General features: G+C 37.2%; 1 protein-coding gene across 1 annotated transcript; it reads right to left on the bottom strand.

The window, feature by feature from the left end:
- Positions 1 to 8453: 8453 nt before the first annotated feature.
- ATARCA (Transducin/WD40 repeat-like superfamily protein) lies at positions 8454 to 10266 on the bottom strand. Its single transcript, XM_079064583.1, has 2 exons — positions 9285 to 10266; positions 8454 to 8734 (listed from the first exon to the last, which is right to left on the bottom strand). Exons 1-2 carry the CDS (start codon positions 10170 to 10172, stop codon positions 8633 to 8635), a joined length of 990 nt encoding a protein of 329 aa, XP_078920709.1. The 5' UTR covers positions 10173 to 10266; the 3' UTR covers positions 8454 to 8632.
- Between the last annotated feature and the right edge of the window lie 13008 nt (positions 10267 to 23274).

Genomic DNA, 23274 nt, shown 5'->3' on the forward strand with positions numbered 1-23274 from the left:
TTAGAACGCAGTTCAGACACTCATCAGAATTCGCAGCTCAAAAAAAACTAAATTCATATTATTTGAGAAAACACTAACATACATGCATTTTATATTTAACTCACAACATAACAACCATAACACTTACGTTGTGAATAACATTTTATGCAAATATTATAAAAAATAAGTAGAAGATTTATCTACAAAACTCGACATATTTGATGTTAATCGAAGATTTATATGTAAAATTTAGATCTTATGCAAGCCATCATGAAACGCACCGCACACACTAGATCCATGCATGAAATGCATTGAATACATCAAATCCGATGCAAATCTGGTGTTAGGTAGCAGATTTGGCGTCCGGAAATCCGTTAATATCAATATCTGGTTCACCGGTGGTAGGAGAAAGTGATGGGGTGGTTTGTAGATGGTAGGGGACAGGAGAAGGTAGTGGTTAGCCAGATGTAACCAAAAATTTCACAAACACATTAGATAGATATGGTGAGATCTGATGCAAACCTGGTTGTTCACCGGAGAGAAATAGAGAATGAAATGGATGTGATCGTACGGGACAGGCGAAGGTAGTGGTTAGCCGGATCTGACCTAAAAATTCACAAACACATTAGATAGATATGGTGAGATCTGACGCAGGCCTGGTTGTTCACCGGAGAGAAATAGAGAATGAAATGGATGTGATCATAGATCTGGTGAAGTGGAGGCGGAGGATAACGAAGGCGAAGTCTCCATAGAAGGTAACGTCGCCAGAGTTGATGCAGTTGTAGATCAGAGCAAGGTAGACGAACACCAATCTGATGCGGTGGAGAAACCACCACTGGCCACCATGAAATGCTTTGTACACACTAGATCTATGCCTAAAAATGCACCAAACACATCAGATCTGACCAAATCTGAGAAATCAATGTATCTTTGGCTTCATATTTGAGGCGATGGTGACTTTTTCGACGATCTAACGCGAGGAGGCGACGTTAGCAGCATTTTCAGGTGCTTTGGAGAGGTTGGCGGTCGGAGATGAAGCACATATCTGAAGGTTTTGAAGACCGAGGGTGATAGCGGTACCTAGCATCGATGGTTAAAGATATGGTGGTTCTTTAACGTTGTCGGCGACAACAGTTCACTAGAGTATCGACGATGGTGACAATCTTCAAAGGTTTGGTGGTCATTGTCGAAGTAGCGGTAGTGGCGGTGGGCATCATTGGTGGTAGAAATCAAGGGGGGGGGTTATTCATATATGAATATAACGACGGAGAGATTATTCATATATGAATATATATATATATATATATATATATATATATATATATATAACTAGGTTCAAATGTTTCTAGCAACTATTGTGTTCCTAAATGCACCAATGAGAATTCAAGAAATAATAAATAATTAAATAAATCATTTAATGGTATTTTGGACATTTTGTACTTTTAATTAAGGAAATCATTTAATTGAAACCCTGCAATTAAGGAAATAAAATAAATATATTTCACCTAATCTCTCTCTTATATCCTGTCTTATATCAACGAGTATGTGTGTGGTCGAACACGTTCATCATCGACAAACGCATGTTGCCGCTTCTTCCTCCTGCCTCTCCACCGTCGGCTCCGTAATCAATCGATGTCGCCGTACACTGATGCCTCCCACTTCATTCATGGGTCGGTTACCTAAAAATCAGATTGACCACCACCGGCATCAACACCATCACCATCACCGCTGCCCATTTTCTCTCTTTGCCGACCTCCATCTTTTAGTTTCTTCAATTCTTAGCAATTCCAAACACTCACTCACTTAATTCATATCTTCTTCCATAAGCAAAATCCAACCGAGTACTCAGAAACCTCCAAAATCCTCAAACCCTTTTCACTCCAAAAAACCACCGCTACTGTACCCGGCTTCATTGGTGTTAACCTGGGGCGACGAGGAGGGCAGTGAAGTAACTCAGTCGAGTAAGAGTCATTCAGTGAGCCGACATGACGACGAGTGTGTGCTAATTAGTGAGGTTTTGGTAAGAAATAAGGACGGGGATGAGCTTGAAAGGAAAGATTTGGAGGCAGAAGCCATAGCCGCATTGAAAACGTCTCGACCTAATTCAGCTTTAACTACACGCGAAGTTCAGGAAGATGTGCATAGGATCATTAGAAGCAGGTATTTCTCTTCATGCATGCCTGTAGCAGTAGATACTCGTGATGGCATCCGTTTGATGTTCCAGGTATTATGTATGCATAAAAACTCATACTTTGGGTTTTAATTCTATGTAATTAATAACCTTTGAGTATGTAAGACATATCTATAGTTCTATACACTAGTATGGAGTTATTTACACTAGTATTTTTGGCATAAGGTAGAACCAAACCAAGATTTCCAAGGCCTGGTTTGTGAAGGAGCAAATGTTTTGCCAACAAAGTTTGTAGAAGATAAATTCCGTGATGGATATGGTATGTATTTTTCATCTTTTGAATGAATGAATTATCCATAAAGTTTGTAGAAGATAAATTTCGTGATGGATATAGTATGATAGTTAGATTATTTTTATGATAATGTTGCAAAACTCTTTCGTATTCCAGCAACAAAGCACCATGTAAATTTGGTCAAAACTTTTGCATAATTTTTCTGCTTTCTAAGTGTTCGATGAAATGCCTATAAGACCCCATCTTTTTTTTCATTGCGGTTTTAGGATTACATTCTATTAGAATAAATTACAAGTCTTTAATGTGTACTATATTCTGTTAGAATAAATTAAAATTATTTAATGTCTAACACATTCTATTAGAATTTATAGTTTTATTCTTTTAGAATACACTAAAGGTTTTAATATTTTAAAGTTGATTATGTTTTCTTTGTGGATATAGATTTTGAAGAGGTTGTCATTGATGTGGAAAAAGAAGAAAACATAAAGAACGAAAGTATTCTAGCATAATGTATTCTGCCAGAATGTATAAAGTGTTTCTTAACAATAATATTCTTTCAGAATAGATTAGTGTTTTTGTTAGATTTTGATGTTTTTTTTTTTTAACAATTCTTAGTTTTAATCTTTAAGAATAAATGTAACTCTTAAACCATTATTAATCATTTTTGTTTTTAGAATGAATGTAATAATTGTTTAGTCTTATTCTTTACAAATTAATGTAATTAGTTATTCTTAAAAAATAAAACCCGTATTCTTTAGAAAATGTTTATTGATAATATGTTGTATAATTCTTTAAGAATGTTAATTATAAAAAAATATATTGAATGAACCATATTCTGGAAGAATAAAATCGAAAATATAGTTACTAGTTTATGTTTGACTCTCTGTCATTCTGACAGAATAGAATCGGTAAGTATTAGAAATCATACTAGAATTAAATTTGAATTAATTTAAAAAATTCAGATTTAAAAAACCGAAATTAATTATCCCTTAAAATCCGGAAATTTCCTTTTTTAATGTAGGTTAATTGACCAAAACACCCTTCTGCTGAAATTTGTGTGATTATATGGTACATATTACCTTATTGTAATATCGTAGACTTTCAGATCATGATCATTGATTTTATTCATCCATTGGTCCAGAATTGTGCTTACGGGCACATAATAGATGTAAGAAACAAAATAACTAGTCATATATATATATATATATATATATATATATATATATATATATATATATATATATATATATATGGATCAACCACCTTCAACACCGTTATATTCATATATGAATAACTAGTTTATAACCCGTGAGAACCACGATTATAAAATTAATTAAACTCAACCACCTTCAACACCGTTATATTCATATATGAATAACTAGTTTATAACCCGTGAGAACCACGATTATAAAATTAATTAAACTTTCATATTAAAAAATCAAAATTATTAAACAATTATTTTAAATAAATTATTACTTAAGAGATTTTTTTTAGTTATATAAAATTATGATCATTGATTTAAATAAATATGTGAAGTTATATCACCTTATAATTTGTATTAATTTTATTTTATTTATTAATTTAATGTTATTAATTTAATATAATTAGAGTGAAAAAATTTAAAATTTAAAATTTAAAATGGAGAATCAATTATAAATTTAATGTAAATAGAGTGGAAATTTTAAAATTTGAAATTTGAAATTGATAATTAATAGTTGACAAATGACATGATATGTGACATATAATATTAATGAGGAGTTCTAGTATATATATGGATCCACCACCTCCAACACTGTTATATTCATATATGAATAACTAGTTTATAACCCGTGAGAACCACGGTTATAAAATTAATTAAACTTTCATATTAAAAAATCAAAATTATTAAACAATTATGTTAAATAAATTATTACTTAAGAGATTTTTTTTAGTTATATAAAATTATAATCATTGATTTAAATAAATATGTGAAGTTATATCACATTATAATTTGTATTAATTTTATTTTATTTTTTTAATTTAATATAATTAGAGTGAAAATTTTTAAAATTTAAAATTTAAAATGGAGAATCAATTATTAATTTAATGTAATTAGAGTGGAAGTTTTAAAATTTGAAGTTGATAATTAATAGTTGACAAATGACATAATATGTGACATATAATATTAATGAGTAATTTTAATAGTATGACATTTGTCAATAGGAGAATAAACATATTTGTTTATTAGAGAATGGAGAATATATATATATATATATATATATATATATATATATATATATATATATATATATATATATAGGCCTAAGTTATTCTATTCAAAGTAATTATTGTGTTATTGTATGCATAAATGTGGGCCAATCAATTTTACTTATTTTAAGAAAGTGATTAATATATATTATTGAATTAAATATAATTGAAAAATATCATCTAATTTAATTACAAGGGTATTTTAGTCAATTAATATAGATTTCATAAAGGAAAATTGCATATTTTAAGAGATCATAGATTCTATTAATTTTAAAAATCAGATTTTACAAATTATAATTCTTTTAATTTGGACATTCTGACAGAATGTGTTTTTGAGTATATTCAGAAATAAAAATATTCTTGAACCATAAATAATAAAAATATTCTTGAACCTATTTATTGATCATGACTTTAAAAACTTCTCGTAGAATAACAAATTCTTGAACAATTAATTGAAGAATAAAAACAAAAAATACATTATTTCTTATAGAATACGGGTAACAATTGTTAAGAATTACATTTATTGTTAAAGAATAAAACTAAAAAAACTTTCAAAACCGAAAAGAAAACATCAAAATCTAACAACGACACTACTACATGTTGCTTAGAATCACTTTCAATTTTGCGGTCCGTTTTTCAAGCATCAACTTCTGTGAAAACAAAACCAAATTGTAGTTTAGATTCCAACAGAATTGGAATTCATGATTCCATTCCAACAGAACTGGAATTCATGATTCCTTTTATCTTCTTCATGCCAATCTCAAGAATTGTACCACACGTTTATCTTCTTCATGATTCCTAAAACTGTATAGCACCCTAAGCAATTTAACAATTTCCAAGAAGAATTAGCAATTCAAATAATTGAACAAAGCAACACCAAACCGTGACATATTTTAAGAGACAATAACATATATGCAATACCCTATGGACAAAAATACCCTTCCAGCAATACATTGAGACAATTTCAATTGGATTGATCAGCTAAATACTAATTAATGACTGTTCGAATTCTTTTTCGTTTGCAGAAGAAGCAAATTCAGCAATATTCAAGTAGGCTTTTCCGATTAAAGGAACCTTGTTCTTCAGCCCTGTGTTTGATCCCTGGATTAAAGCAAAAAAATTTGATATCTTAGTAAAAGCATATGATAATTCTGAATATATTATTCAATTAAACATAATCTGATTGAAATTCAATGCATATACATGAAAAGAAGATTAAGAACAATGTTAAATAATTATTAAAAATAATTTAAAAGGGGGAAAATAAAGAACTCACAACTGTAAATCCAATCTCCCATGGAAGAAAGTCATTTTCTTTATACCCAGAAAGGGTACAAACTGAATTGAATTCTTGATCCCAGAATACAACACCGTTCGGATCAACGATTTCCCCTTCTCTTGTGAAATCCCTCTTAGTTGTTCTTCTAACTGAACCCAAAGTGATCTTGGGTCCTTTCCACTTGATTTCCACAACCCTACGATTATCCTTCTCTAGGTCGGAATGTTGAGGATCACAATTCGCACCCTCCATCTTCATGAATTTTATCGACATTCATCATCGGCGGAGATTATCTTCGGCTTCGATGTGTTGACAGAATAACACATGAACATGGAAGGGTTTGGTGGTGGTCGTCGGCAGCGGTGGCTATAAGGAAGGAAAAGCGTTGATACCCTCTAGGATGCTAGGGCTTTATCTGGTGGGAAATTGAGGAAGACACGCTTATTTATTTAGTCAATACCATGATTATAGGGATTATTTTTGGAATTTACTAAACAAATTACTAAATTACCCTTATTTATTTATTTAATTATTTAATTTTTTATTTAAAATTGATTGGCCCACATTTATACATACAATAACACAATACTTAGTTAAAACATTTGAACCTAGCTCTATATATATATATATATATATATATATATATATATATATATATATATACACACACACACACACCTTACTCATCCTGCGTCGCGCCGGTGTAATGAAACGTTTTGCGCCAAAAATAAACAATTGACTGAGGATGACTCACCCTTTTTGTTTCCTCAGCAACAACGTTGACAGCAACAGCAGCAAGGATTTAATAGATTTTATATGTGTGGAAGAAGAAAAGCATATAAATCTCTTGTCCAATTGTTTAAGGTGGTGGTGTTTTAGAAGAGACACATTCTAATTCTATGCCCCCTTTTCCCTCAAAATTCTGTTTTTTTACGCGAACAATTGGTTAAGGGGGTGGTGTTTTTGAGGAGGAGACACGTTTGAATAAAGTTGTAAACAAGCCAAACCAAAATGTTGAGACTTTTATGAATATTTCCCTTAAATTAAAGGGAAAATGACTTAAAAAAGTAATAAAGTTTCAAAAATGTACAAAAAAGACCATTATTTTTTTTAGTGTAAAAATTACAATTTTACCGGATATTGTAGGTTACCCGGTTAAACTTGATCACTGACCATCACACAACTGTTCATGGTCTCTTTGTTTGTGTCGAGTTTATGAGATCACCCATCCTTGCTTTTGAAAGTCCCCACCATCACCATAATCAAACACATATACCATTTCTAAGATCAAGTAAAAGAGAGAATTTAGACCCAAACAATACCCTAGTAATTTGTTTTCTTCTTGACAACAATTATGTGCTCAGTTAGCCCCAAATGGGAAGTATGTTTTTTACACACCAGAGCGGGTTGAACCCTTCAAAGGATCTATCTTGACTGACCAAAACCCAATTCTATTAGTCATTACCAACTCATTCGTTAATGCCCTTTTATCTCCAACATTGAACCTAATCATGAATAGAGCAGTCGTATCTGGTGTATAAAAAGAATCGAAGACACTAATTCGGCGTACATCCTAGCCAAAAATGCAGAAAAAGGAAAAGAGAAGATGGTGGTGTGGAAAAACCCTAAACTGCGATGGTGAAATGTGGCCGCCACTATGAAGTTTTTCAGAACCCACTTGCGGCAGTGGTTTGCTAGAAATCTAGCCGGAGAAGGAGATCGTTGAGCCGGAGAAGAAGGAGATCGCCCTTCTCGGAGAAGGGCAGCGACTGTCATCGTCTACGTCGTTGTGGAGATGGTTTCCGATGGAGCGACACCTAATTTGGTAGTTGAAGGTGTAAATGTCCATTAAATAACCCAAGTACCTAAGGTAACTTGAACTCATGTTACCAAGTACTTGGTTGGTGTTTTTTCTACAAAATTTTCAATTAAATGGTATTTTTTACACTAAAAAAAAAATAAAGGTCTTTTTAGGACATTTTTGGAATTTTGTTATTTTTTACACTAAAAAAAGAATAAAGGTCTTTTTAGGACATTTTTGGAATTTTGTTACCTTTTTAAGTCATTTTCCTTAAGTTAAAAATGTAAACACAAGCTCGGCAATATGAAGCTTGGGATCAACTTGTTAATGCTCATTTGACTTTAAAGCTTTGTTAAAAAGTGTGATCGGCTTGTTAATTTCCATATTTTATTATTTCATACTTGTTATTTTTCCATATTTTATTAATTCATAAATACTAATTACTAATATATAAAATAAAAATATATGGCACAAAAACTTATCATGCCCGTGAGCTTAAACAAACACGAAGCCTGACCAACAAGCTTGAGATCAGACTCCATTACTAAATGGGCTCTATTCTAGGCTCGAACTCTGGCCATTGCTCATTAAGGCTTGGCTTGTTTCAAGCTATAAGCTATCTGAGTTCGGGTTGGTTGTCTCTTTTGCATCCCTAAAATCAATATTTTTTATTTGCTCAGTTTTGTTTACTCCTCTACACAACAGAAATCAATATCCCAACAAGTTTATAAAATAGAAGACATTTTTCTTAAATCAAGATGGTCTCCATAGCTAAAACTTCCTTAACCGTTAAAAACTCAAAAATAATCAAGCAAATATCCAAAATATTAAAAATGAGACCTACACAGCTTAAAACAGCTGGCATTGTAAAAGCATCACCATATCCCTCTTGCTGAATTGTTTCTAGTAGCGTCCAATTCCCCAAACTCTAACAACTCCATCAGTATACCCACTGAACAAAGTGCTTCCATCTGCACTCCAGCTCAAACTTGTGCAGTAGATAACCTGCAAAATAAAAGATGTTTAGCAAAAACTTATGATACTGATAAACAAGAGAAGACAAACATATCTACAATCCTAATAACATGCTAACAGCAGAATGAAATATAGCATTCTCAAAGTAAAAACCGTTGTGATAAATGAACACTTTATACAAAAACTCATTAGAAACTGAAAGCACACTTAGGATAATCGAACTATGGAAGCAAAATAAAGCTCAATGAGAAACACTCATCCAAGACTCTTCTAATCTCAATGAGAAACACCCATCCAAACAACCTTCATTTTCATTTTAAACATTTTTAATGGTTGGAAAGTCAGAAAAACGATAGATTAGATATACGTATTTGAAGAAACACACTATGTGCAACTTCTAATGTCATGAGCATACTTGGCATACTAACTAATCGTCCTTGAACTGCTACCAGTAGGTCGCTAAATTCATTAAGTCCATAAAAAAATCAAGCATATTCGTACTCAAATACCTAATGTGGAATACAAAAAATACAAGTATGTGAAATAGAATGTATAAAGCTAAAGTAAAGAAGACAAAGACCTTAGTTTTCCCAGCATTAGTTTGAGTGGTTGTGCCTTCGGCAGCCATCTCAGACTCCTGCTTGAGATCGACCTTAAGATCCACAACAATGCTCTTACTCTCCAAATCCCAGATCTTAATGCTGCTCTCTGTGGCCGCGCAGAGCCAATACCTGTTCGGGCTGAAACAAAGAGCATGGATGATGGAAGAGGACTCTAGAGAATACAATCTCTTTCCCTCTGCCAAATCCCACAGCAAGATCATCCCATCTTTACCACCACTGGCACACAACGAACCATCAGGAGATACAGCGACGGTATTGACATACCCGCCGTGTCCAGCTAAAGTTGACCTGAGCTTGCAATTAGTGAGGTTCCAGATCTTCACCGTCTTATCCCAAGAAGCTGAAACGATTGTTGGCTGCAACGTGTTAGGGCTGAAGCGAACACAGCTAACCCAATCGTTGTGTGCGTCACCGTCTTGAATTGTGTATTTGCACTCGCCGAGAGTGTTCCAGAGTTTAATCGACTTGTCCCGCGATGCCGAGACAATCTGACGGTTGTCAATGGAGAAGGCGACGGAGAGGACGTCCTTGGTGTGGCCTACGAAGCGTCGTGCGGTGGTTCCAGCGTTGAGGTCCCACAGACGGAGCTCGCCGTCCCATGATCCGGATAAAGCGAACTGACCGTCGGAGGAGAGGACAACATCTTGAACGAAGTGAGAGTGACCTGTGAGACGGCGTTGGGCAACACCGTAGGTTTTGTCTTCTTTTGTAAGACGCCAAACGATTATAGATTTGTCGCGAGAAGAGGTGACGATCATGTCGGAGTTATCGATTGGGGTGGCGATTGCGGTAACCCAGTCGGTATGGGCTCTCATGGTGCCTCGTAAGACCAACGAATCCGCCATTTTTCTTTCTCGCTCTTTCGGTCTCAACCAAAATGTACGCAGGAGAAAACGATTGCAGAGAGGCTGTGAACGACTGAAAACAGGAAGAAACCCTACTTGCCGCTAAAGTAGTGAGTTTATAGTGGGCTTTTAGGGTTTTGAAAGGCCCTTATTTAGGATATTGAGACTTTGGGTTATGGCCCTTTGATCTTTTCGATTTACCTCAAAAATGGTTCAACCTTTTTGTTATTTTTTACGGTGTAACAAAATATCCGCGTAACCCATCAAATAATTTTTTTTATCAATATTATAAACAATTTGATCCAATTTCTTTTATATTCTTACAAAAAAAATTAAGATAGTGTTTAGTTTTGTCATTATAGAAAGGGTTAGCGGTGCAGCTTATTGTCCGTTTGTCTTTTGTCGATATTTATTGACTTTTTATCCATGTTCATGGAATATCTATTATAGTTGCGATTTAAAAAAAATCCTTATAATATAATAATAACACAAAATTATAGAATGCCCATGTGTTTTAATATGATTAGCAGGCTTGACCCAACTTCTGTTTTCATCACGCTAATGTGGTTGTATTTTTTTTAACGTCCTTAGCCCTAACTTCATTAGAAAAAAATTGTTAACTTGTGAAAAGACAAACTTTCCCCTTCTTTTGTTTTTTCCTTTTTTGTTTTCTGTTTTTATTACAACAAGATAAAGAATCCACGTGACCCCGTCCTCATCGCACATCTCTCCCATCTTCGTTTGATTACTTTCGTCCACTAACTATTATCCTTCCCCCTTCCTTACTGCTCCCTTTGATTTTTGGCGACACCCCACGACATAGAATTCAGACAAAGCTTCAATTGGATGTAAATATGTGGAGTCGACCCCGAGCATACACAATCTCAGCTTGAGCTCATTTAAATTAATGTGAGCTCGAGATCGGCTCGTTTCGAGCATAGTTTCAGAGCTCGAGATCGACTCGTTTCGAGCATAGTTTCAGAGCTCAAGCTCGGCTCATGAGAAGCATGAGATCAAGCTCAATTCGACCTTTTTAAGAGTCGATCTCAAGTAGTTTACGAGTAGCTTGACTAGGGGTGTAAACGAGTCGAGTCAAGCTTGAGCTTGGACAGGCTCGGCTCGGGCTCGTTTAAGTTATGAGGGGCTCGAGCTCGAGCTCAGCTCGATTCGAGTTTTATTGTATGGAGCTCGGCTCGAGCTCGTGAAGAATTATATATGCTTGGCTCGAGCTCGATATCGGTTTGTTTTTTTTATCTGATGGGCCTAAATAAGCATAAGCTCGATTCAGTCTCGTTAAGAAACTCGTTTACTAATACTCTAAATCTCTAATTCGTCAAATATATTTTTGTTTTAATATATAAAAATAATAATAATATATATTATATATAGGCTGATTTATGCTCATTTAAGCTCGTGAACTCACTGATTGAAGCTCGGCTCGAGCTCGTTTCATAAATGAGCCTCATATTTCAGCTTGGGCTTGTTTAACTCGATCTCGAGTCGCGCTTTTAACGAGTCAATCCCGAGTAGCTCCCGAGTAGCTCGGTTCACTTATACCCCTAAGCTTGACTTGTTTTTACTCCATTATTTTGAGTCTAATCGATGTTAGCCCAAAGTAATCAAATTTTATAGATCGTAATGAGTTTTTTGTTAAATAAACTTCAGTTTGCAAATCAATTTAACAACACATCCAAGCTAAATCTTATTACCATGTTTTTTCTTAATCTTTATAGTATAAGTTAGAGGTACTAAATTATGGGTGTGTTCGGCACGCAACTTTTGGGAGCTTCTAGCTTCTAGCTTTTAAGAAAACGCTAGTTAAAAAGAAAAAGTCTCGTTCGGCGACAGGAGCGTTTAGCTTTTAGCCTAAACAAAAAGCTCCAAAATCAAAAGCTACATGGAGTAGCTTTCAACAAAAAGCTCCAAAATCAAAAGCTACCCGCTACCGGCTAGTTTTGCCGAACATGCCCTATAAATGGATGAAAAACTTAAATTGTTCTTGCAAGGCTTCCACGTATATGGTTTAGCTTCACGTTTATGAGTTCATAATGAATAAAAAAATCAACTTAGATTGTTCTTTCAATGAATTAACCCATGAAGATAATGATAGTATAGAGAGGGGACTTGAAAACATCATGCTCCCAACATAGGTATGCATCGATTGTGAATGGTTTTCGGTGGACATAAAAGGGGACGATTTTAATGAAATTGATTTTGGGTTTACTTATCTTCAAATTGATTACAACTAAACATAGATATGTGTCGATTTTTATTTGGTGTTCATTTGATGAAATTAATTTGGTTTCTTCTTTCGTGCTCCTCGCGTGATTGTAAAACATAAGCCATATATGGCACCTTCCATTAGCTTATATGCAACCAAGAGCTCAAGAACTAAAATGTCATCGAATTCATATGAGATTTCCCTTGTCAGCTCGCTTTTGGAAATATCAAGTGAGTACTTCTCAGTACATTTGACAGAAAATATATTGGATTATGTCGGAAACCATATTACCCCCAAGAAAAAGTCCGACCACCTGAGCTGTTAGTAGAGATCGTCGGAGGGAAACCTGAAAGGTCACAAGGAAAAGAAACTGTCAGCCGCTCTCCGGGAGGAGGTCCTGAAAAACGCTCTGACGGTCAAGGATCGGGAGTAGGGTGGATGAGTGTGAGGGTTAAGGATCGGGGAAGAGAATAGCTTACCCATCAAGGCAGAATGATCATCATTTTATACTGAGGATCCTCCTCGATCCGTACGAGGGATAAGGATTGCGATCCCGACAAGATACGCCGTCTTTATTGGTGGGTCGTGTTCCTCATAGTGTCAGAGCTAACGATTGGTCCAGGCGATAATGCTCTGGATGTGCTCCTTGTCACCTGGAGTCGTTATCCTTAGACTGTAGCTAAGGACAACGTTTGGCGAGGGTGGGGCTCTCGCGCGGTTGTCCTGCTGGAGTCCCTGATGGCCAAGGCGGCCGAGCCGGGCTCGGTCAGGCCTCGCTGGGAATTCCTTGTTGGGGCTCTCTCACTTCTGGCCCGCTCTGAGGGGCATGTCATCAAGTCCCCCAGTCCAGTAGTCATAGTGTATGCTAGCTAGCTATGATGTTCTGGACTTAACTGCTGGTATACGTGTCGTGCCCTCGTTTGGTCGTCGTGCCCTCGTTTGGTCGTCGCTTCATATTCGGTGATGTAACCACTTGACGTGCGCGACGGTTACGTCAGCCGTGTCAGGGTTTTCGTAAATCCCGCTCTTTTTCCCTTTATAGTTTGAGAGAAGATTTTCCTTAGTTTTTACCTTCTTCTCTCGTTTCTTTCTCTTTTTCTTCTTTTCATGTATCTCCTTTATGGCTTCTTCCATGAGTTTGATCCCCAGTTCCTCCGAATTCGCCACTCTTCAAGAGGCTTATGGCCTTACTCCGGCCGACGGAGTGGAGTTCCCGGCTGCTGGAGCTGTGATCACTTCGTCGCCGCCTGGGAAGGTGGGTGTTTATCAAAAAACTTTCGATGCCGGCCTCCATCTTCCACTGACCGATTTCCAAGAAGATATACTCCAGCGCAGTGGATGCTGTGTTCAGATGTTGACTCCTGGTGCTGTCCACAAGATAGTAGCTTTTAAGATGATATGTCGGGCTAATGGCATCGTTCCTGACTACTTCGTCTTCAAGTTCTTCTTCCAGTTTGCTGCTACTAATGACAAGTACACTTTTTCTGCTCGCTGGGGCGGTCATAATCTTGTCCTTGACAGCAAACCACCAAAGAATCGGTAGGAAAAGTTGTTATGGGTCAACCGGGAACTGCTTGGCTGGGAATATCATCGGGTGAATGCTTTGTCGGATGTTAGTCCCAAGCTGTTTCTTCATAACCAAGCGACTACTGATTTCTTGCATACTCTTCAAGTGGACATTGATATAATGTCGGAGGCGTTACTTGTCGGGGTTGGGAGGAGTCCTAGCTGGCGTGCCCGGAAGGAGATGTCCGTCTTCTGCACTGTCTCTGACAGTGAGTTGTTTTTGCTTATCCTCTTCTTTCCCCCTCCCCCCCTTTTTATTGGGGTAGGGGTTGCCTTGTACTTGTTCTTTCTGCTCCCTTGTTTTATTATTTTTTTATTTGGTCTTTGTTTTACAGGTACCGAATGCTCTGTTTCCATGGAATATGTTTTACGAAAACGGTATGAGGGGAAGTTGGAGCAACCGGTGGTACCTTTGTATGAGACTCTGCCTCCGCCCCGTCGTTTGAGTGTCTCTACTGTGGCGCCTCCACAGCCAGTGGGGAGCTCTACTGTGTCGGGGAGCCAGCCGGTTCCTAACGTTGCTTTTGTTGGGTTATGAGCATAACATCATTCCTATGGTGTACATGCAACCCTAATTGCTTTGATCTAGGTTTTTCTAATTTGAACATACAACATTGAATACCAAAGCAATAAACCCTAATCTAGCATATAACAATCAAAAGGACATATAAACTAGGGTTTAGATCTTACCTCACTTGTTATGTAGCAATAACATGTTCACCTCGAATATCCTTAATCTTTGAAAGCTTAGTGCCTCAAATGTTGCACCTCTAATGGAGTCACAAACACCACTAACAACAAGGAAGAATATGAGAGAGATGAGGAGCTTCAAAAACGTCTAGGACTCTCTTAGAAATGTTTGGGACGTTTTTGGGAGCCTTTGGAGTTCCTTTTATAGTTGAGGCTTCTAGGGTTATCAACTTGGAAACCCTAATTCCCTTGCTTAGGCCCTAAGCAACATATGGACTCCTTAATGGACAAGCCTTGGACGAAATCTTTATGGACTCTCATAGAGATTTCGTCCACCCTATACCAATAAGGTCCATGAGCCCAAACTATAAATATTACTAATTTACATAATCAGTCCCCGTTAATTTAATTAGTCTCTTTTGACCACCAAATTAATTCCAAATTAATTTCTGATCAATACTAATTAAGTAATATGATTTCTCAATTAATATATTATTCTTATAATACATTAATAAATCATAATAAATTCTCTTTCTCCATAATTCATCCTATTAGTTGGTAAGGTGAAGGCAACCCAAAAGGACCATGCTCATAATCGGGTCAAGTACATACCAAAATAGTTATGGGTTTAGACATCTAATCCAACAGCCTTGTCTCCTGTCGTGATACCTCGCCCGTCAAGCGAGTCGTCGACCGATGATGTGGTGGATAGTAAGGACGGGATCATTGCCAACGTCCGTCGAGCTGCAGAGAAACGGAAAGCTGCTCAGGCGATGAGTGGGTCGGCGCCCGGAGGCAGCTCTAGCCAAATTGGTCGGCGTGTGGTGCAACGCCGTGGGCCTATGTGTCTGTTATCTTCTGCGTCGCCACACCATTGAGATGTGTTGGTGATACCCGATGATGACGTTCAATGGTCTGAGGGTATCGAGGGGGCATCTCAACAACCCATTGTTCCTGTTCCAATTGCTTTGAGTCCTGGTGTTAGTCCTCAATCCTCAGGGGATAGCGTTGAGCAATTGCTCCGCGAGTCTGCGGCTGCAAAAGTTCTTCATGACTTGGCTAAATACTATAAACCTTAATACTTAAGAGTTAAATTTGAAAACTACCTCATCGCCGAGATGTTACAACATTTTTGGATTTAAATGTGTTTCAGGTACTTCAGATGATCGCGAGAAGGCGAATGCTTGAATGTACACTTTCCTTGGCCGCTTTTCATGATTCCACATTTTAAGATACTCTAATTTGGGATGATTGTATTTGATGCTTATGATTTCATGACTTGGCTTTTATATAAACTATGTTATTAGATAATTTTTAAAAATGAAAATTTTAGTTGTGATTTTCGGGACTTTACATTACCTTTATTCCTCTCGTATAAGGCTCTTGACTTGAAATTATAATAACAAAAAATAAGTAAATTATGGTTTTAGTCCATGTGATATGTTATGATTATTAAGTCAATGTGAAACTATCGATCAGATAATAATTAAATATTTGAATCCATGTAAAATGGTTCATTAAAATGATCATGTTGATCTCATATTCTTCAAAGAAAGATCGACACCATTTTCCAGTGGCCACGACATAGCATTGTGGTCGCCACGTCGTGCATAGCGGGCAAACCTGTTATTCGAGTTTTCTGATATTTCTTTGAGTTGTTGATCAGGATGCTTCTTTGCTTCTTCAAGAATAACCTGAGGCTCAAAAATAGTCCCTTCATCAATAGATATTTCCATCACATGAGGTTGTGATTTTGGATCAATTCTGCTAGGTAGTAAACGTTCGTGCACGAGTTTGGTCACTTGCTTGACTTGAGTCTCAATGTTTGATGTAGAGGGTTATTAGTTTCTTAATGTAGCGTTATTTATGTCATGCCTCTTCTCAAAAGCAACTGCAAATCATGCAAGAATTGCCTCAAAATTGGGTTTCTTCTTGGGCTTTGGTTGCTTATTTTGATAAAAAACCGCGACCTGTTTGCATATACTTCTCTTCTTTCGCCTTCTTGTATTCGTTGTATGCAAACCACTCATTCTTAGGTTTCCTCCGATCTTCATCATATTTATCTCCAAGTCGAAATCCTTAGTTAAATGTGGCCCGCTACAATTGTCACATCTCACTGGTATGACGTGTATGGATTGACCCATTATGACACCTACGGCCGAGGCAGCGGAACATGTCGGGTTGTGTGACTTAGTTCATGGATTATAAGCAAATTGAATATACATCACAAGTTACAACAATAAGTTACATTCCACTTTAAGGTTTGAATACAAGGTTCATACAAATAATGATAATAAGTTCATGAATCTGCCTTAACAAGTAGGTCGATATAACAAAACTATATAAAACTAGTTTGCCCAAAATCCATGAACATTCATTGTGCTAAAAGTTGGTTCAATGATCTCTTGAGAATACATGTAGTTTAAGAGTCAACACAAAGGTTGGTGAGAGTTACAGGTTTTCTGCTAACCGCAGTAATAATACTTTTAAAAAGTCTAAAAGGTATTTCCCTCGTAGTTAAAACCATGTTCGATAAAGAGATAAATTATAAGTAAATCCATACTTCAAATGTTTAACATATTCGTAAAAGTGTATACGATATAGTTGTTCTATAAAAGCCGAGTAAATTTGATATATTCGTAAAGGTGTATATTAGTCGCTTAAATAGATAGTAAGTTTCTCAAGTGCGTAAATAAATTTGAAGATATAAGTGTTATAATTTATACATATCTATTTAACATATGTATAATCTATGCATGATATATGTAAAATAATGCAAAATTGATAAACATTTGTAACTCATATTTTTTTGATAACCATTACTTCGTAAAATCATAATATTCGTATGATTTATAATTTATAATATGCATCATATAAGTTATTTTTCCTAGTCATAACATATTGTAAACCACTATGACATACGCATGTCATGATAAAAACTAGTCATGATATATTATTTTGACAAAACATTGATTTAAGCTAAATATGAGTTCAACATGCATTTTTCATAATCGATAAACATTTTTCATATGTATTCTCCACCAAAATAATAAAACGTTAAAAAGAGGACGTAAACACTCATCCTTGACAACCACTTGGGTTGTGGTGACTTGGTAAGGCATGTGGAAAATATGGTGGACAACCTATTGACCCATGTTCAAATCCTGACACCACTCAGCCCTTGTGGCCATGGAGGTTCGCCTGCAGTGACTCCAGGGCATGAGACAAAGCCTCATGTTTGCAGCGGGGGATTAGTCGGTGCGCGAAAGCTGCCCCGAAAACCCTCGTTAGGGAAGTTCCCTTTCCAAAAAAAAACACTCATCCTTGACGCGTGAACTTGGACTTGGTTTGATTTGGTGAAGCGTGACGTGAGAAACCGCAATTTACTTCTTCTTACGTTGGGACAAACCACTCGAACCGTTATGTATCGAATTTAAACTAAAGGGACCATTTTTTAAATTTCTAAACAAGTAGAGGTGCTGGTTTGTAATTTCTTGAATAGATGGGATTGTTTTTGGATAAATGAAATCAATGTAGGGAGATTAGGACTGATTTTGATTAAATTAATCAATGGAGGGTTGTTTTTGTTTAATTTTAAAAAAAGTTTGAGGTTACTTTGACCTTTGTCTGATCAAAATAGAAACACGATCGAACAGTCGAAACCTCGAAGGGGCTCGGTGGTGCCTTACGAGGGTGTTGATTGGAGGAAGTGGCACCGACGGTGGAGGGGGTTGTTACCAATAGTAGCGGCGACGAGGGGTGACAATGGGGTGGTGATTGACAAACAAGCAAGCGAGAGGAGGGTGGCTATACGGTGAAGCTTCAATAGTGGCTACAACTATCTGGGTGGCGGAGTTGCATCGGGAAGTTGCCTTGTCTTTTCTCGTTCGACGATGATCAACAAAGAAAAGAGACAATATGTGGTGGTGATCGGAGGGTGATTGGGTGGGGGTGATCACTGAAAACAGTGGTCGAAATGGGGAGGCTGATGGTCGATAAAACAGCGGTATAAGGTGGAGGTGGTGGTGGTTTATGGTGGCTAAACGATCGGTAGTTCTACCACCCTTTGTGGTAGGTTTTTTTTTCCGCAGCAGAGCACGAAATGAGGGGAGGGACTACAATGTAATGAGAAGGGAAGGCTGCAATGGTGATGGCAATGGAGGTGGTTTGGGTTGTTGATTGGCAACAATGATTAGTAAAGGTGGTTCTTGGTGGTGATGTGGTGTTCTTAACCTTAGAGAAAGAAGAGGAGAGTAAGGGAGACATATAGAAGTTAGAGAGATTTTAAGATCGAGAGGAAGAGAGAGATTGTTAGAAAGAGAGTAAAGAGAGGGAGACATTGATGTTGACTGTACATAGGTCAAAAGCCAAATAAAGGGTTGACTTTTCCTTTTAAACATGCATGCAAGCATGTCCTTGGTGTCCCCTTTGATTTATCCCGCACACAAGTCGCCTCGGTTTACGTGACGTTGGTTTCGGAGCACATAAAAATATTTCGAAAGTGTCTGGATAATGTCACGGTCGTCATGATTTCAAATATTTAAATGGAATTCAAATCCATTATACGGATCTCCGTAAAACAGTGTTCGAAGTTTCACGTCAATCGGGTTCTGATTCGTCAGTTTTCGCGAAATTGATTTCGTTCCAGGCTAAAAATACTGGAATAGTAAAATCAAATACTAGACTGAAACTTGAGTTTAGAAACATGATCGAAATTCATTTACGAGATGGGTAACTACCTCAAAATGAGTTGTGCGGTGTCCGGTAACGGGTAAAATCAGGTGTATACTTACTTAAAAGCTTAAAACATGGATAACTTTCTCATACGATCTCCATTTTGGACGTTCTTTACATCCACGCAATCCTGAGAACATGTTTTTATCCAATTTCATCATCCATGGCCCCCATGTACATCAAATGCAAAAAATTGATTTTTAGGGCATCATAACTCACTGATTTTTGAACTGCTTCCTGTTTGATGATGATGGTCAAATTTTCGAGCATTTTGAGGTATCACGAAGGCACTTACGAGTAACATCATCTCATTTGCATTTAAAATCTTTGAGGTACTATGACGTAGGTCCTACTACACTGTGGTTCACGGTAAATTGACTGTCTACTGACTTAGATCTAAATTTTGGGATGTCACACTACCTCCCCGTTAAAGGAATTTTGTTTGGAAATTATTTCTTTCCTACTATTTATTAGTTCCACTACTAGAGGGAGCACCACTAAACAGTTGTGGGTACTTCTATTTCATTTGATCTTCGCGTCCTCAAGTAAGCTTTGACCCTCTACGAGAGTTCAATCGGACCTTTACTATAGGTGTGCGACTTTGCTTGACCCTTTTGGTTTCTCGATCCAAGATCTCCATTGGTTATTCCACAAAGTGAAGTTTAGTGTTGACCTGGACCTCATCAAGATGAAAACAAGGTTCTCATCAAAGAGTCACTTATTGAGATTACACACGTGGAAGGTATCATGAAATTTGTTGAGTTCTTGAGGTAGGACGCGGTCTCCTACTTTGATTTACAGAGGTTTGCGTCTCACGTTAACATAACTTTTATGATGATTACATGCGACCTTCAACCGTTCCCTTATCAGAGCGATCTTCTCTGTGGTTTCATGAATGATCTCAAAGCCAGTAAGTATAGTGTCTCCAACATTCTTTCTAGCCAGTTGGGTATCTCTAACTTCTGCCTAGTATATCGAGGAACGACATCTATGTCCATACAAGGCCTTGAATGGAGCAGTCTTTATGCTAGCGTGATAACTATTGTTGTATGAAAACTCTACTAGCAGTAAGTGGGCATCACATGCATCATCGATGTATATCGTACAAACACAAAGCATGTCTTCTAGAGTTTGTATCATCCTTTCACTCTGTCCATCCGTTTGTGAATGATATATTGTACTCATGTCTAGTTTGGTTCCTAGGGACCTCTGCAACGATTTCCAAAATCTGGAAGTGAATCTGCTATCTCGGTCTGAGATAATAGATATTGACACACCGTGTAGTCTGACTAATTCCTTAAGATGGGTCCTGGTGAGTTTCTCTATTTTGTCAATTTCTTTGATGGTTAGGAAATGGGCAGAGACTTTGTCAAATGGTCAACCACTACCCAAATAGTATCATAACCGGTCGAAGTTTTTGGCAACTTCATTATGAAATCCATGACTATTTGTTCCCATTTCCATTATAGAATCAATGGTTACCCTCATAGAACAACAATGACATGTCAAGTCCTTACGTTAAAAACAAAAACAAAATACTTAAAATAAAAAAGCAACTTTTTAAATAATTTGATATGTATGGCCATTTGCATACCACATCTTTCTCGATCAAACCCTTCCTTTCTCTAATTTTTGTAAACCTATACTCTACAACATGAAATTGCAATAAATATAATATGTAGGTGATGGAAGTTGGAGGGTAAAATAGTCATTTACCTGCCAATGGTTTTTGATAGTCATGTACTCTAACATACTGTTAAGATTTATGGAGTCTTGAACAAATTGACAAGTTCCTAAAAGTTCAAGGGCCATAAATGAAACTTGGAAATATTAAACAATTGAATATGAAATGGACGATGCAATTATGGAGCACACCTTTTGAATTCATTTGTTGGACTGTCAAAGTTTTGGACGGCAAATAATTGGACGGTAGAAAAAATTGTCAAACACATGCATGAGAATTATTTTTTCAAACTATGCGGCAATCTTGTGCATATTGCGGCTCACAAATATACCTATATATATGCATGTATGTTTTGCATATTTTGTGTGCAAAAACTTGAGAGAACATCAAGTGTAGAGTGTCAAGCCAATTGTAATCTTGTGAGTTTTAATAAAATTCTCTAGTTGCAGCCCGTGGACGTAGGATTTACACCGAATCCGAACCACGTAAAATCCTTGTGTTCTTTATTGCTTTATTTTCTCGTTTCGTTTGTGAGTGTGTGATAGTGTTTCCGCTGCGTGTACCCTGTCTCAATTCCTAACAATTGGTATCAGAGCCTGGTTAGCGAGGTTTTGGAGGGTACGATCGTTTTTCTGTCACACACGAGTGTACCTAGTTTTTTTTGTTTGTCGTAATGGCTGAAGACAAGGTTATAATCGAAAGGTTCAATGGTTCTGATTTTAGCTGGTGGAAAATGCAATTAGAAGCATTGTTATGTCAGAAAGACTTGGACGTGGTACTCGGAGACAAACCGGAGAAAATGGAAAAAGCTGCTGAAGATGCGTGGAACTCAAAGGACAAGAAAGCCAAGGCGGTTATTACATTGTCGTTGACGAAGAGCGTTGCTTTCAACATCATGAATGAAACCACGGCGCGTGGTATAATGGAGGCTCTGTCAAATATGTATGAGAAACCATCGGCGGCTAACAAGGTGTTCTTGATGAAGGAGCTCTTCACTACAAGGATGAATGAGGAAGGCTCAGTTACGGTTCACATTAACAATCTAAATTCAATTCTGTCCAGATTATCATCTGTGGGAATTAAATTTGATAATGAGACTCAAGCTTCGCTGCTACTAGCTTCTCTACCTGATAGCTGGTCCGGAACAGTTACTGCTGTTACAAGTTCCGTGGGGACCAGTGGTATGACTTTTGAAGGGGTTAGAGATTTGGTTCTAGGCGAGGATATCAGACGCAAGAATCAAGGTGGATCTTCCTCTTCTGATTTATTAAATGTCGGAAGAGGTAGAGGGAATAGCAGGAATAGTGGAAGCAGTGGGAGTCGGGGAAGAAGTTCATCTAGAACTAAGAAGAATGTGAAGTGTTGGAACTGCCAGGAGGTGGGACATGTTAAGAGTCAATGTCCAAAGAAAGAATTGAACATTACCGGTGCTGAGAGTGTGTCTGAGGATGATGCATTGATACTCAGTATGAAAAGTTCTGTAGACTCTTGGGTCATGGATTCAGGGGCTTCGTTTCACGCCATGGACAACGGGGAAACGATGGTGAATTTGAAAGAAGGAGATTTTGGAAAGGTACGTTTGGCAAATGACGAGATGCTTCAGGTAACGGGCATGGGAGATATTGATTTGGTTACTTCATTAGGAACTACATGGAGCCTGAAGGATGTCAGGGTGATTCCGGAGCTGAAGAAGAAATTGATTTCTGTTGGTCAGCTAGATAAACAAGGACTGGAAGTAAGGTTTGGTAGTGGTAAATGGAGGGTGGTCAATGGTGATCTGGTGATTGCTCGTGGTATGAAGTGTGGGTCATTGTATATGGTTGAGGTACCTGCTGAGGGAAGTATGACCGTCCCTGTTAAGCAAGACAAAATCTGGTTCGCTAAATCTACGGCTAAGAGAGTTCATTTTGCAAACATGAATTCTGGAGCCAAGGGGATGTTAGCTGAACGAGTCGGAAAGTCTAAACCATTCAGGGGATTCTGTGACAGTGGGAGCACGAGGTGTGTCCCGGGTACAGTTACAAAGAGCCGTTGGGTTTTGAAGACTAAGACTGAAAAATTCTCTCTTGTTGAATGTTTGCAAAGTTGGGAGAGTGTTAGTGGTCCTCGGTGTATCTCTAGATCTGGTGGAGTGTCCAAACCGGTTGAGACAGAGGATGAGTTGGTGGCGGGATTAGCCACGGCTGAGTTGGAGCTAGTGGGAGCTT

This window comes from Lactuca virosa, chromosome 8 (genome assembly GCF_052849685.1).
Source record: "Lactuca virosa cultivar CGN04683 chromosome 8, Lactuca_virosa_CGN04683_v6, whole genome shotgun sequence".
Classification (NCBI taxonomy): domain Eukaryota; kingdom Viridiplantae; phylum Streptophyta; class Magnoliopsida; order Asterales; family Asteraceae; genus Lactuca; species Lactuca virosa.

Excerpts from the sequence above, each read along its gene's own strand:
- ATARCA (XM_079064583.1), bottom strand. The coding sequence starts at position 10,172 with ATGGCGGATTCGTTGGTCTTACGAGGCACCATGAGAGCCCATACCGAC. Across the intron at positions 8,735-9,284 it reads CTAATGCTGGGAAAACTAAG|GTTATCTACTGCACAAGTTT; the intron begins GTCTTTGTCTTC and ends TTTATTTTGCAG.